At 46.8% G+C, this 16,092-nt stretch overlaps 2 protein-coding genes across 6 annotated transcripts in view; one reads left to right on the forward strand and one right to left on the reverse strand.

Moving 5' to 3' along the window:
* Positions 1-11,675, forward strand: part of rtkna (rhotekin a) — a 71,082-nt gene extending 59,407 nt beyond the window's left edge. For 3 of the 5 annotated variants that reach the window (XM_030416202.1, XM_030416204.1, XM_030416205.1), the window contains exons 2-11: positions 754-1,015; positions 1,625-1,678; positions 4,429-4,546; positions 4,642-4,866; positions 5,207-5,301; positions 5,888-5,994; positions 6,171-6,302; positions 7,355-7,520; positions 7,650-7,754; positions 9,142-11,675. In XM_030416202.1, coding sequence (XP_030272062.1) covers positions 754-1,015; positions 1,625-1,678; positions 4,429-4,546; positions 4,642-4,866; positions 5,207-5,301; positions 5,888-5,994; positions 6,171-6,302; positions 7,355-7,520; positions 7,650-7,754; positions 9,142-9,857 — 1,980 coding nt within the window. In that variant the 3' untranslated portion in view covers positions 9,858-11,675. Of the gene's footprint in view, positions 1-753; positions 1,016-1,624; positions 1,679-4,428; positions 4,547-4,641; positions 4,867-5,206; positions 5,302-5,887; positions 5,995-6,170; positions 6,303-7,354; positions 7,521-7,649; positions 7,755-8,415; positions 8,513-9,141 lie in introns of all 5 variants that reach the window. The other 2 variants (XM_030416206.1, XM_030416203.1) reach the window with 2 other exon arrangements.
* Positions 11,676-12,120: 445 nt separating this feature from the next.
* On the reverse strand, positions 12,121-16,076 carry mblac2 (metallo-beta-lactamase domain containing 2). Its single transcript, XM_030416207.1, has 3 exons — positions 15,476-16,076; positions 13,860-14,074; positions 12,121-12,835 (listed from the first exon to the last, which is right to left on the reverse strand). The coding sequence occupies exons 1-3, from the start codon at positions 15,915-15,917 to the stop codon at positions 12,662-12,664; spliced, it is 831 nt and encodes a 276-aa protein (XP_030272067.1). The 5' UTR covers positions 15,918-16,076; the 3' UTR covers positions 12,121-12,661.
* Positions 16,077-16,092: the final 16 nt, after the last annotated feature.

Genomic DNA, 16,092 nt, shown 5'->3' on the forward strand with positions numbered 1-16,092 from the left:
CACTGTTGAAAGATTGAGGGACCTTTACTGTCTGCATGTGTTTCAGTCTGTTGAGCGTGTGTGTATGTGTGTGTGTGTGTGTGTATACTCCTGCATAAGTCTACGGAGCCTTTCTAATCACAGGCAGCCTGAGGCGGGATGGCTTTCTTGCCCCAGAAAAGCCAGGTCAGATTTAATTTAATAATATTTTATTTCTCCCCTGAGGAGAAGTGCAGTAGTTTGAAATCTTACAAGTGTGTGCATTTTCTGTGTCTGGGGTCTCTCATTTGGGCTGCAGGCTTTCGGTGTTTGACAGCTTCATTCTTTATTCTCTCACTTGAGACGGGCTGCTCCTCGTGTGTGTGTGTGTGTATGTGTGTGGGAGCGAATAAGTTTGCACTAAATGATTCAGCATCTCTGTGTCTGCTCAGTGGGGTAGTGGGCTCGTTGGTAGGAGGGCAAAAGGCCATATGTTTGAATATTGTGCACACACACACACACACACCACTGAACAATGACTCCTGAGTGCTTTCAGACACACCGTGCTGATGTATCCACGAGAGATATTTTAAATTACTGCAGACTTTTCACTCTCTTCTCGTCTCCTCTAATCTCCTTTCCTTCATTTCACCCCAAATGCCCTCTTTTTGGTGTCATTATCCGTCAGAGAAGTCGTGCCTTTCATTAGCCTCTCGCACGGCACTTCCCTAATAACATCTTTTTTCAAATGTGTCATTCATTATCTGTGCTCTCTCTCTCTTTTTGTGCTCGCAGGACAGCGACATCCAGAAGAAGATCGACCATGAGATCCGGATGCGCGACGGGGCCTGTAAGCTGCTGGCCGCCTGCTCCCAGAAGGACCAGGCGCTGGAGGCGGCGAAGAGCCTGCAGACCTGTAGCACTCGCATCATGGCGTACATGTCGGAGCTGCAGAGGATGAAGGAGGCCCAGGTCATGCAGAAGGTCACGCGGAGGTCGTCGGACGCGGGGCCGATGGACGACAGACTCCCATGCAAAGGAAAAGTGGCCATCTCAGGCAAGTCAGGCATCGTTGAAAAATGTCTGGATGTGCGTGTGAACCTTTTTGGTGTCGTTGTTTATTGCAGAGGCTGACATCCAGCTCCCTCCCTCTCTCTCTATTGGAGGATGTTTCATTCTCACATGGTGACTTACAGACGCTGCCCATTGTGTTACGAGAGAGGGCAGCCATATTTATGATAATGGAGCGACTCTGTTTGTATCGCCGTCGCACAGCAGAGAGATAATTCACAACATGGGTGAAAGGTTTTTTTTTTTCTTTCCCTAGCTGTTGTCATTTTGTTTGTTTTTATAAGATAATGGCGAGGTGAAAAAAATAAATATTAATGAGATGTGAGACTGGGAGCGTGTGTGTTTGTGTGTGTGTGTGTGTGTGTGTTGGTGGGTGGAGGTTCACGGGGGGTGCCGCTGCATGTCTGGTACCCAGCTGGAGAGCATGTTACTCACACTCACGCAGACACACGTACAGTCAGTAATTAGCCGCGGATACCTTGACTGAAAGCAGCTCGGGGAGGGAGGCGCACACGCAGATACACACTCGTTAGTGAGACAGTGAGGGCGATTAACATTTTTTTGTGCTCTAATCCCCTGCCTGTTGTCGTTACAGATCTTCGGATCCCTCTCATGTGGAAAGACACCGAGTACTTCAAGAACAAAGGAGGTGAGGCGCCACCTCCGTATGATGTTGCGTCGATGGGTTATTAATGATTTATGCCTGGAGGATTTATTAATGATTTGCTTGTGATGGGGACGGTGTGCGCCATCACACAGTGGTGAAAGGGAGGATTCAAATAAGGAGTTCATACTTGGTACTGACATGCTACTCGAGCGATTGGATCTCGCCTCGCTGCTCTTTATGCAAATGAACACAAACATCAAGGGAACAAACGGATATGTTGTTCATATTTTACACAAATCGAAGTATCGTCACGTGTAACATTGGCCGAGTTAACAAGAAGGCCTGAATAGTGAAGAATTTGTTGTGGACAGTGTTCCACAGAGTTTATAAAGTTTCTACCAACTGCACAGCCCGCAAAATCATGTGATTTCTTAAGGGAGTCTGGGGACTTTCTCCACAGGTTCCTGTTCATTTGGTTCCTGTTCACAGCATTTGTAAAATTTTACGTGCTTACCATCAATAAAATGTCGTCATCTTTCATAAATTTTGTGTAAATGGTGAAACTGGTGGCAGGGGCGGTTGAAGGGGGGGGGGGCCACCAGGGGCCAGTGCCCACGTAATTCTGAGTCTGGACCCCCCTGTGGCCCCCCTGACAGTGAGTCTGCATTAATAACACAATGACAGATTTCTTGCAATGATTTTGTTCTGAAGGGAAAGGCAGAAATAAAGTGTCTCAGCAGTTTACTACCCAATCAAAATTGCTGAAATTGTAAACACTGCTTTGTCTGAATGAGGGATTTATCCTTTTTTCCAGGTTGTATGTGCCCCCTAACAAAAAAGCCGGCCCCAACCTGGCTCCCCTATTAAAACTGGTCTAGAACCGCCACTGACTGGTGGAAATAGTGTGTTCCAGCAGCTGATAAACCCTAACCGTTGGACATTAAAGCAGACAGGACGCACTTTCGACACATAAGAAGACAGGTCGGTGCAGCGGTGCCACAACAAACAACTTAATGTATTGCATTTAATGCGAACTGTACAAGAGAAGATAAGAAGCTAGCATTGGCAGGTTTGCATTACAGTGAACCAAATGAAAAATCTGACAGTTGAGTAGTCCTTCAATGTGACCCAGAACACATGTGCATACACACTGCTTAAAGAATTTGGGCCACTTCAGATTGTGGTCTGAGCGATCTGATCTCAAATGCATGTTCACACCTGTACTTGGAGCTGTCCACTTGTGACCAGATCACTCAGGACACATGTTGATACCAAAGTGCGAACAGCACTCAAAGATAACCAAAGTGTGCAAAAGCTTGTAGAGTGTGGGATTCCTCGTGCCTAAAGAACAAAAATCCCCTTTTATCCTTGGCTTGAGGGTGAAACGCTGAAGTGAGCTCTTACTTTCACATATCAAAGATATGCTGACCCATCCAACCGGACAGACAGAGACCGTACAGTATGACATATTCTCTATGATATGCGGGGTCCGTCGCACAGGTCCAGGAGCTGATCAGTGCAGTCTGTTGCAGCTTTAACAGAGTTCCCTGCCTTTAACAGGAAGTGATTTCTTTAGACGTGAGAAGCTCCTGGCAGCACAACCTGAGCCACCGTTCATTCCTGCTGGCTTTGCCTCTTGGCTCTGAGAGGCAGCAGCACACAGGCGCTGAACTGAACTGGGTCATAATTAGCAGCGTAGAGAATACGAAAAACAAATGAAATCTGTTGTCTCTTCTGTCCTGTTGAATAGAACTTGTGAACTGGGTCATATTTTTAAATGTTATCGTGGCATTTCAGAATTCATTGGCGCGCTGAAAATATAAGGGTGCTAATCTTCATATTGACTGTTTGCCATCCCACCTCCTGTTAATGGAGTCAATGCGGGTAAGCCTGCATGCAGTCATTATACGTCTCCGTTCTCATTTTCTCCCCCGGCAACTTGAACGGAATTAATCTGCATGACCTGTGCATGTAAATGAACTCAAGAGACAGGTAGTCGACTCTTAACGAAGCTAAATGAGGCTGTTAGTCAAGGTCATTAAGCACACCGAGACATAAACTGAGCCCGGGAGGTGAGGAGTAAAGCATGTTCCTTCTCTCGCGTGTCCAATCATATTTTATTTGTTTGAGTGTTGAGCTCAGACTATGTGAATATGAAGTATCAGTGTGCCAAAGCACGGAAGAGGGAGCAGACCGCCTCTCTCAGCCGTTTTTTCTTTCAGCTGTAACCTTGAGTTTTAATGAGAAGAGAAAAAAAAACACCTCACAATTAAAGAAAGATACCGTCAGGGGCCACACTATTAATATTACAACGATGATACCCAAGGTACTGTTTCTTGCATTTCTCACTGTTCTAATTGATTACTAATCATAACAAAGCATGCCCAAAAAGGGTATTAAGGGCTTTTTTTTTTCGCGATTGCACGTGTATTCCCTGAGATGGTTTTAGTTTACGCGATGCAACATTAAAGACCATTGTGCTTCAGTTTCAACCGCAAAGCTGCAAACAGTGCTTCTTCGGATTTTTTTGGCACAGCTGGCCATCGAGTCTGCTGAACTGAAACTAACAACAGTCGAAGTGCTTACAAGCCAAATGGAGGAGCTGATCTCTTAGACTTAAACTACTCAGGTCACAGGCGTTCTCTAAACGCTTTGTTCAGACAGTTGTGTATCATCTTCAGGGGTTGCAGGCGAGGCTGTTTTTGAGCTGAAAAACGATTTTCCTAGTGACTGACCGAAAGCTGTTTGTTCTCATATGCTTTCGTTCTGACTTTCCGCCTTGTCCTTGGTAGAGCTTCACCGGTGTGCAGTGTTCTGCCTGCTGCAGCTGGGAGGAGAGATCTTCGACACGGACATGGTGATAGTGGACCGGACACTCACCGATATTTGCTTCGACAACACCATCGTGTTGTAAGTCCTCCGGCGGCCACACATTTCGTGAAAAACACAGGACAATTACATTCAGCCCGCAGGTGACACTGAGAATGTTTTCATCCTTTTCGCAGTAGTGAAGCCAGCCCGGGCTTTGAGCTGCGCGTCGAGCTGTACAGTTGCTGCTCGGAGGACGACTACTCAGCAGGGAGCACGCCGAGGAAACTCGCCAGCAAGCTGAGCTCCTCGCTGGGGCGATCGGCTGGGAAGAAGCTCCGGGCAGCCATGGAGCCTGGACCGTGTAGTCCTGTTAGCAATGGAGGGGCGTCTCCTCTTCTGCTGCCAGTTCCATCCGTACCGTAAGTCCAATTTGAAACATTAGCAAGTGTTGTCGTTTTTTCTCTGCATGGAAGGAATGGTCAATTGGATGGCTTCCTGACCTCTCCTGACACACTGACTTATCCTTTTTTTACTATCTGATTTTATCAAATTTTATGTGTGTAAAAATAACATGAAATAAACAGATAAATCATATTGTTATATGCCCTACTTGCTAGATAACATCATCCATCAGGTAGATATTGAAATCGTTTATTTCAGGGAGCGCAGGCAGGCGTATTTTCTGGACACCTTTTTCCACTGAACCATGAACATGCGATGCTTGAACACAGAATAAGTGTCTGTCTTCTCTCCTGACAGGGGCCCTAAATACCACCTCCTAGCTCATACCACCCTGTCGCTGTCACACATCCAGGACAGCTTTCGCACACATGACCTCACCATCTCAGGCAACGGTGAGTGGCAGCCTTCATCAATCTGTCTCCTCGCCATCTTTCTCCAGTCTCTGCCAAATCAGCCATCTGTCTGTTTTTTTGTCCCCCTCACTCGCTCATCGCCGTCCCGCCTCTCCTCCCTGCATTCTAATAATTTCCCTTAAACCGAGCATATTGTGCGCCCTCTCCCCCCCCTTCTCCTTCCGCCCCCTTTCCTCCTCGTCCTCCCATGTTCTCTGACAGGCAGCCATTGTCAAGGTCACTGTAATAAAGGCCGGTGCTGGTGAGGGGACCGCTGTGTAAAGCTGTAATGATGTGGGCTAACAAGGGCCCAGACCTCAGACAGACAGGCCCCTAGTGTTTTATTCATTGGCCCTTCAGCCTGCTGTAAAGTTTCATTGCAGCACTTCATGACATTCCCTGCAGCTGCCAGTCTTTTACACCCCTGTGCCTTGTTTTGAAGGGGGTCTGCAGTACGTCATGAGGAAAAAGTGTGTGGATGCACAAGTGTTGTGTGTGTGTGTGTGTGAATACTGAACGCCACGTGGGAATATTTTTATTTATTAATGCTGTTTTTTTTTGCCCGTCCACCTCTCTCTCCCTGCAGAAGAGTGCTCTTATTGGCTGCCGCTCTATGGCAGTATGTGTTGCCGCCTTGCAGCTCAGCCTCACTGTATGACCCAGCAGATGATGAGTGGATGTTTGAAAGTAAAGGTAAGCTGGCAGGTGTGTGCAGCGGTGATGAATGGAGTACTCCTCTCGAGGTCTCCATAGTTTTTGGCTGTAGCCCTGGTTTATTTCTGCCCTTTTCTCCTCCTCTCCTTCCTATGTTGCCATCTTTCTTTGCGTTTCCTTCCACACTCAACTCATCTCTTTTCTCTACCTCGCAGCAGCTAGGTGGTGACACTCAGAGTTGGGCGGAGGTGTACGCTGTTCTGAAAGGAACAAGCCTTTTCTGCTACCACCGGCAGGAAGATGTGGAGGCCAACATTGAGCCAGCGTTCACCATTGCCATCAACAAGGTCAGCAAAGGAAAAAAGAAACTTAGTAAAACACCGTCTCCAAAGGTTGATCCAGCCTCACAGAACCTATACAGTTGTGTTGTTTTTCAATAACGCCTCAGGCATCGAGGAAATGGGATTGTGGATCGCTGCCAGTTTGAATCTCGAGCCAGCAAGTAGACTGAGCCAAAAAGAAAAGAAAAAAAAAAGAGTAAATAAGGAATGATGCTCTTCTCTTAGCAACTATGACTACGCTGCCCTTGAATGAGACATTTAGCCCTCAGCTGGCCCCAGAAGAGCGGCTCAGAAGCCAAGAGTAGAAAACTGGTTCGGTTGCTCAGCTTACAGGTGCAGCTGTGCAGATGTTGAGCAAGGCTAGGAAAGAGCAGGCATATCTGGATATGGGCCATCAACGATTTCCAGAGTAAAAATTCTCCTGTCACAATCGAATGCAGTAAGAGTCAGCAGTCAAGTCATATCTCGCCGATCCGTCGGTTTTTCCAGGCACCAAAGTGAAGAACAGTCAGTCAGCCAGCCAGCCAGCCAGTCAGGTTCTTCATCATCTTATTTCCTGTCTCTGAGAGTTAATGCCCGCGGGGCTTCTCATTCCTTCCACCCAGCGCGCTGTAGCCTCTGACCCTGAGCTCGCAGCCGACCTGAAGCCAAGTCGGTCAGATCAGGTCGGCATGATCCTTTTGTTAGTCAGTTGCCTGGCTCATCCAAAGGGGAGGGAGGAGGTAGCGCGCAGGTGCAGGTGGATGAATGAATGGAGCAACACTGCCATCTAGTGGCCGCAAACGAACCTAGACACAATTGGAGGAGAACGAGGAGGTGGGAATTGGGAGTCTGCACCTTTTGTTGGATAATTGCTGAAGGGAAATGGTTTGGAAGAGGACTAATTAGCGGCTTTATTAGTAAGGGCTTATTTTCACCGGGGACTCACAATTACAATTGCAGTAATGATCACTTGTTGCCGCACATGATTCCATTCGTTCAGAAGTGCTGGCATTCACCCCTGACTGTAGTCATTTTGTGGCAGATGATTGTATTCCTTGTCGCCGGCGTGTTTTCAGGAGACCAGGATACGTGCGTCAGAGAAAGACCCTCAGAGTAAAGTTCAGAATATCTGCGTGAGCAACCAGTACGGAGGCGAGGAGGTCACACACACGCTGACCACAGACAGTCGCGAGGACACACACCGGTGGATGGAGGCTTTCTGGCAGCATTTCTACGACATGAGTAAGTACTGCGGAAGTGCGTGTGATACATCCACGGCACACACTAAATGACTCAATTTCAAAGGACTGGTTAATGTTCTGTGTCTGCCGCTCGGCGTGTTGAAAATGACGGTTCATCTCCAACGTACAGGCCAGTGGAAGCAGTGCTGTGACGACCTGATGAAAATTGAACTGCCATCGCCGAGGAAACCGGCTCCTGTCACACCGAAACAGGGCTCGCTCTATCACGAAATGGGTGAGAACCTCTCTCTGGTTGCATCACTGTGCGATCACAAAATATCTTTGGTCACTTTTATCTCAAGTCGGAAGTGGGAGAAAGTAGAAAGAGAAGGCAGGGAGAGACGTGCCTGCGCTGCATGCGACTGCTGTGTGTAGCTTTTAATTTCCTCGGGTCCGCGTGCATGAGAGAGATGCTGCCACAGTTTAATGTTTTCCTCCCACGATATCTCGAACTCACACTCTGCTTTACTTCTCTGAACTGTAGATAGAACGGGTCTTATCTCTGACACGCTGACTCACTCTCTGTCCTTTGTTTCTCTGTCCCTCTTTGTCCTTTTCAATTTTCCTTGTGTGTCCCCGAATCCATCACTCCTTGGCTCGTGCCTCTTTTGTCCTCCTCTTATTATTTCCTTGTGTCCTCATCCATTATTCATAATCAACGGCACATTTTCCATCGACTTTCGCTATTAATTTTTCACGGGCGAATCGTCTTTATCCCCGGACGGATCTTTTTTTTTTTTTTGTCCCCTCATCACGCCTCAACATTCATTTCCTTCATAAACACGCGCCAACAAAAATCACAAAAACTGATCTCCACCTGTTGCACACCCCCTATCCACTCTACCCTTTCTGTCTCCCCAACCTCCCTCTCGGTTTTTCCTAACCCCTCCTGGCAGCCCCTCTTGCCACACCCTCCTGTGAGGGTCTTCTGCTGCAGGATAACGCTGTGTCTGCTGAGATTCGTGCTCTGCTCTCGTCCTATTACAACGACAGGTGAAGTAACAGGAGTAGGGCTCCCTATAAGTTGTGTTGTGGTAAATGTTGAGGATTTACTGCAGATCCAGAATCGGCCTCCTCTGGCTGGTGGTGAGTAGGTTCTGTGAAACACTGCAGGACAGGATCTCTATGGATCATGGATATGGATGGCTTGCTTTTTGATACGTGATCTTGTAAAATCCCAAATACACAAGTGAGCAGAATTGAAATGCACAAAACGCAATTTGTGCTTTGTTTTGTTTTTTCATGATGCCGCTTAACTCTGCGATGCATCACCAGACAAACAAAATACCTCAACATCTCATCTGAGCTCCATATTAACTCAAGGATACCTTTCAAAGTATCAATCCCTTCTAAATCCATACTTCCAGTGAGATCAAATCATTTCTTGATTTTGCTTCATAATTACAATCCCTGCCCTGCCTGATGAATTTGGAGAAAAAAAAATTAGACAAGAAACTTTAAATTCATAGAAAGATACGATGAGATTTGTTTTACCCAACTCAAATGTCAGATTGAACCCAAACCAATTATTCAGATCTGTCAGGTAATAATCTTTTTGAATAACAAGTTCAAGCCCGGTCTCCGGCAGTCTAATGATGGGTTTTGCTGCCTCTCTCCTGCAGTTATTGAATCATCCGATGACCTCAGCAGCACCGTGTCAGACATCCTGGCTCGGAGGATGCAGGAGCTGGAGCTCCGCAGCCAGCTGGGCACCTCCCCCACCTGGATGTCTGTTTTTGACGAGAGCAACCCAAAAAGCGCCGGCCGCCCCCGTCCCTGTACCTCTCGCCTCTCTGGCCACAGCCCCTGCACCCCTCCTCGACTGCCCCGGAGCCCTCTGAGCCCTCACCGCTGCCCGCAGTTGGGTCTGCTGTCCTCGGACGCAAGCCTGACTTCCGACAGCGACAGCCACTGCAGCACCAGCCCCTGCTCCCAACGCCACGGCTGGCCCGAGCCTTCCTCAAACTTCTCTCTCCTGTCGTCCTCCCCCTCCCGTCTGAGGCCACGCACTCTGTCGCTGGATGCCAAGCTCAGCACCCTCCGAGGGAGGGGGTACGGAGGCGGAGGGACCTTCCAGTGCCCCTGCCAGCCTCCTCCCTCCTCGCTGCTCGCCCCACTCCCCATCTCCTCCCGTTCACCTCTGTCGCAGCGCAGCACGCAGACCACGCTCTCCTGCTCCAGCTCCACCTCCAGCAACAGCTCCAGCAACAGCGAGGGCAGCCACAGCCCCGAGTCATCCGAGGGAGCTCCATTCTCGAGGCCCTCCCCGGCCAGACGCAGCCTCAGGAACCTCAGGGCCAGACTTGATCCTCGCAACTGGCTTCAGAGTCAGGTGTGAACTGTTGCGCTGGCCTAAAGGCTGCGGTGCTCATCAAACCATGATTTAACTGGCTTAACATATGTGAACCAACCTCAGGCACTCTGCTAGGCCACATGCACAGCCCTGAGGGGGATAAGCTGCCTCTAGCCTGCCTCCTGGTGGAGGATGGATCACGGAAGAGCCTCCTGGGGGCAAACTGGAATGTCTTCTAACACAAAGGACAGTTGACAATCACTGCACAAACTGAATGGGAGGTACTCTGCTTGCTTTGAGAAACCATGGTCTCGCTGCTTCGGAGGAAAGTGATGCTAAAGACTGACACACACATCACACTAAGCCTACTGTCTGTCCTCGGACTCTAATCCCGGAATTAGAAAAGGTTTCGCCCTCCACATCGGCCATCCCGGCGACTCAAACTTTACTTCAAGGTCATCTCTACTAATGCACTAGCAGTAATTTTTGACTGGATGTTTCCTATCTATATTTTATAAATAAAGGTTTGCGGTGTTTATGCTATGAAAGCCAGTGAGCATGTGGCGGGATGAACACGCAAGACGAACATAGGGTATAATCAAGAGTTCTCAGACGTTAGAAAAAAACTGTTAAGCGTGGAGGGACGGGTTGGTGTCTGTTGCCTGTACTGTGATCTACTTCGGTGTAAGTATCTAATTAATCATTCAGCGGATGACCGTTGTGGTTCTCCCGAAATTACTATGCACCATTTTGTTTTATTGCATGATCTGACGTTCAGTTTTAAATGTTGAACTACTCGAGATCATCTCAACAATGAATCTGGTGAAAGCTTAACTTTATGCAAGTGCTCATACTTACTGTACTGGTAATTACTGTGATCTCTTCAGGGTGAATAATCTGTGCTCTGGTCTTAATTTTTACACATTCATCTGCACGCTATTGACAAGACTGTCTTCAGAAATGTACAATACATCCATCCACACATGCATAGAACAAAAACCCTAGAATAAACTGAAATTAACCAAAGTTAAAGTATTATTGAACACACCAAGCCATACTCACAATCCTCCCCCACTGCCTCGCTGCAGTATAGTGGCTCCTCACTTCCAATAAAATGTGAAAAACGTCCGCCGCTCAAATATTTATGCAACACAGACACGTTTTATTATTTTATGGTGGCTGCATTCTAGGCAACGTTATATACTTTCTAACGCCCCCCAACCATTAGGTCACGTTGGTAAGAAAAATGATAAAATTGTTTACACTGCCGCCCGTTTCCCTTTTTAAACAACTATGTGAGTTATTGTCATTGAGACAGCTCTTTACAGCAGAAAACATCTGACTGAAGGCGTCCATGTGAAAACAATCCGTCTGTGCAGTAAAGCCTCTTCTTCTTCTTCTCTGTCTGTCTGTCGTTTACTGTGGATTTTACTTTGGTAACCGTTTTCCCTCCCGGGGCTCAGAACTCGGGCAAACATTTCTACTAAGAATTAAAACTGTCAAATGGTTGTAAAAAAAAATGAAAAAAGCAAGCATTTGTTACTGTAAATTAATTTTTATATAAGTTAACAAATAAACCTCCTCTCTTCGTCTTTTGTTACATTATTGATTTTGTTATAAATGCAGCTATATTGATACCTGATTATTATCATAATGTTAACAGATGATGTGCAGATCTTTAACTGTTACAAATAGATAACATTGAATGTTATAACCTTGCAAGAGTTTTCCCGTGTTCGCAGGCTTTGTGTTCTGCATGTACGCCGTCCTAGGGGGCAAATACGAAATGAGAAAAAAAAATGTGGAAAATCTCATGTTTAAATAATATAACATTAATTATAATAAATGTTTTATCAATTCACAGCTGACTCGTTTTTCTCTACATGAGATATGATCTTTGATTTCTATTTTGATGGCAAGACCTCCTAGTTTGAAATCATCAATCCTGTGTTTTCTTACATTTTGACAGATATATGGACAGACTCCTTAATCATAACAGCTTGGCGCAGAATATTTGACTGTTCGCAGGTAAAACACCCCGATTTGTTTCTGCGGTACACGACAAATGGAGTTGAGGGAAACATTCTTTCTTCTCCACCATGTTCCCTTTTTTCCTGCAGTGGGAGAGCTTCCTGTCAGATCAAGTACTCACTGCACTTTGAGCATATGATGGATCATATTCTATCCAAGTCTGTGTGTCTGCTCTTCCACCCTCCAGCAACAAATCCCACAGGAGAGCCCATCTTATGTGAAGATGATATTCCATGTAGAAGCTGCAGTTGTCTGTCTCGTGAAAGCATCAAGAAAGGCAGGCAGAACAGATGCTTTATTGTCAGTGTTTGATAGCAAAGCCTTAGATTCGTCAATAGTACAAAGCACTGTTACAAACATAGGAGGTAGTCGACACTGAGTCTTCACTGAGCATTGTAAAATGCATAGAGAAATACTATGGCCATATTGACTCTGTTTCAAATGCCTCGGAGGGGAGCCTGAAGCTCCCTGCTTACTGTCTGCAGTGCAGAGTTGTACCATTGTTGTGCTATTATAACTTCACAACTGCTTAAAGTATATAAAAAAAATACATATAATCATATTCAACCCAACGGATACATATCACATTAATAAATACTTTATATTATATGCTTCATATCAGAAGGATTATTGACTTATGTAACCCAATAGGTGCATTTTACACAAAGTTTGGCAATTCTATGATTTCTGTTGGATTACATGAGTAAATGAACAATGTTACATCAAGTTGGAGATAAATGACCCTCTTTCATGTCCTTCATATTTAAACACTTATCTTTGTGCACTTGTGCTTCCTCCAGCTCCGCGATCCCCTCTCATTAGCAGGCGCTCCGTGGGTTACACGCCCGCAGCGCCACCCCGGCCAGAGTTCTCCAGGCGAACGTGGAGAACTTTGCAGGGCACGTTCCAGCTCGGCTGATGTAGGTCGATGCGATCCGGTGGAGCCGCTTGGCACCGAAGGTGTTGTAGTGTCCTGGGAGGACTTGGTCAACCTGTTCAATGAATTTGCCAGTGGTTAACACTTTAAAATCATGTACAGCACATGCTACATTAAATCCTAAATCATCAGTTGTGGCTGGGGCTGCAGGATACGGCCAAAACAAAAATCCTGTTGTGATTATTTTGACAGATATTGTGATTAAGAAATGAGTTGTGACTTTTCCATCGCAATTTTCATTTTGACTGAAGCAACTTAAAATCATGATGATGTGACACTTATTGGAGTTTGTAAGACATGTAAATGCTGCATCTGTTGTAGGCCCGAGCGCCTCTGCAGCACCACAGTACCTCATTAGAAAGCTGTCTCGTCACACATTTTGCTTCCATCAAAAAATTGCAACCCTCAGCAATTTGGCTATTTTACTTCGCCACCGTTTTAATAATATTCCAATTAACTGTGCAGCCCTAGTTGTGGCCCACTCAACCTTAAAGGATAAGTTCAACCAAAAATGTAAATTCAGTCACGATGGACTCACCGTCACCGTTGCTAATGTGAAGTCAGGTGAAGTTTCATTGTCTGTAAAACATTTCTTCGACTGAAAAGCAGCGGTTCAGCATTCTCCTAAACGACTGAAGTAGATGGGGACTTGTTTTTAAATGTAAAAAAATATATATATAAAATGGCTCCATACAGCTCATCCTGTGTTATCCAAGTCTCTGAAAGCCCTGAGTTCCCAAATTGATTTGAAAAGACTTTATTTATACCCTTTCTAACGTTGAAAACTTGAGCTGCTGAGCTTAAAGTGTTGCGCACTCTATCTGAAGTGGGTGTACAACCTCGCCCGAGCTATAGTTATATATGGTATTAATGTAGCTTTTCTAGAAAGAACATTGGTAAACTGTAAATCTCATTGTCACCGAAGACGGTGAATGATTGTCAGCTCAGCAGTTGCATTTAACAGACATTTCATATGGGATTGGACTGTTTGTGCATCAAAACTCAAGTAAACTGACACCAGATAGTGGAGCTATGGGGTGAAATGGTTAGGAGGCTGACCCGGCGTGTTTCAGTGTTACCTGTTCGCTGTCCACCAGCCCAACCAGGCGCTCACAGCTGCTGACGTAGTCGCTGACACGGCTGTAGGGCAGCCAGTCGATCATGGAGCCGTCGTACACAACATCTCCGCTGAAAAGCAACTTGTTGTCGTGGTCGTGGAGGCAGATGCTGCCTCGGGAGTGACCGGGCATGTGGAGGACCGTCAGCTGTCTGTCGCCCAGGTTGATGACATCACCTAGAGAGTGAGGAGGGAGAGATACACACACAATATAACTTATAACTTCAAGTGCACGCCATCCTGGGCTTACATCCATAATAAATCCTATTTTCCGCATAGTCTGACCGGCTGGAATCAAGCCTGGGTTATATTTCCGTCACCTCTTATCAGTATGATGCACAGAGTTTAGGACATTCTGCATGTAATTGATTTAGTCCAGATCAGCTCTGAGAGGCTCAGTGTGACAGTAGTGAAACCGACACACCAAGCAATGAGATATTCCATCTGCACTGCAGCAGCGGCTCTGACACAGCAAGTCAGTGTATTGGCCGACGGTGCAGAAATTACCTCTGAATACTAAAGACGCTAAAGGTAAAGCACCAACATAAACAAACCTGCTCGTGCCCAGTGCAGCATCCTTTGTGATATGAGCGCTGTGTGAACAACTGTCTTGACATAAATGAAAATCTAAAGGTGCAGAATGCGAGTTTCATGTATTGCCGATTGATCTGCGAACAGCAAAGTGTTGTGGGGTCAGTAATACTCTCAGGTGTGGCCCATCTCTGGATTCTCTTCTTCTGTCTTCTTTCTTAGAAGTAACAGAATCCAAAGCCATCGACACGGCGGCTTAAAATAGAGCTGCTCTGCGAATACACGCGAAGAATGAGTGAAGTCGCTGCCAGTGAACACGCAGATTTCCTCTGGTCACATATTGTCTCACAAACTATCAACGCAGTTTATTAGAAACAGAGTTCTCTTGGCGTGTTTTCCAGCAAAAAGCGGCTGGATCAGGTGCTTCTCAGCTTGACTACGGCAAAGTTGCAAAGAAACAAAGGGGACAGGAACACACTGATACGTTCACATGCACAATTAAAGGCTGTAAACTTACCAGTGTGCTCCGGACCCCTTTATCAACGCAACCTGGTTAGGTTGGGCCCTTGACAAATGACCTGTCTCTGCACTGTTGTGTAATAAGACATTTACACCTGTGTAAGCACTGGCCAAAACCTCATGATGTGAGATCCTCTGTGCACCATCCATCATGACACTTCCTTCTTCCTTCCTTCCTTCCTTCTCACCTCATACAGCACCTGATCACTGTCTCCACTACACATGTGCACGTTATGCATCTGTGTGTGTGTGTGTGTGTGTGTGTGTGTGTACACATTCATTTAGTAGGACATTTTTGGCCTTCTGCAACATTCCTTTGTGTCGTGAAATCCTCCTGTGGGGATGGAAAGGATCCTGTTCAGAGCATGATGTTCTGAGTCCAGGCGCACCCATTAAAATCGCCTAATGGTATCGACCTTGATTCTTATCCCTTGGCAGATGCATTCAGACCTTATGACCTGGCGTGTGATCGCAGATCCACTCCCCTACAATAAATCACATCAGCTGAGGCTGCAGACTCCTGCCTACCTTCCTGCAGTATGTGCGTGGGCTGCACAGCCTTCACTTTGTAGTGCCTTGCCCTCCATCCCGGACTGGGAGCCTCGACTATCTCCCTGTCGCTGAGCCAGGTGACCGTCTCGAAGTTGTCTCCGTTGGCCAAGGCATCGACCTCGGCGCTGTGGACGCCCACTTGTTGGAACTGATGCAGCCCGCCCGAATGGTCGAAGTGGGCGTGGGTGGCGACGGCCAGCAGCGGGTTCTTCCTCTGCGGATCTTTGCCGAGCAGCCCCTTGGCGTCGATGTAGTCAGGTAAGCTCCTCAAGCCCAGCCCGGTGTCTATCACCACGTCCTGGTGTGAGCCGCGGAGCAGCCAGATGTTGGCCCGGTTGTCTGACTGATAGAATCGCTCCTGGATCCAGAAGATACCGTCTCCGAGCGATTTGTGAGCGTACCAGTCGGCTGCAGACATCCCAGTTCATGCGCTTGTCGAAGTAGTCTGCTGCGGGTGTCGTGCTGTCGGGGGGATTTTGCGGCGGAGAGGTGCAACTAGCCTTCTAGCTAGAGGTGATATGTTTTCATTGAGGTTAATGTGATGGTGGCCGCCGACACACCCTTGTTGGAAGAGAGCGTGGCCATTGGGCGAG

Source organism: Sparus aurata, chromosome 5 (genome assembly GCF_900880675.1).
Source record: "Sparus aurata chromosome 5, fSpaAur1.1, whole genome shotgun sequence".
In the NCBI taxonomy this organism is placed as follows: domain Eukaryota; kingdom Metazoa; phylum Chordata; class Actinopteri; order Spariformes; family Sparidae; genus Sparus; species Sparus aurata.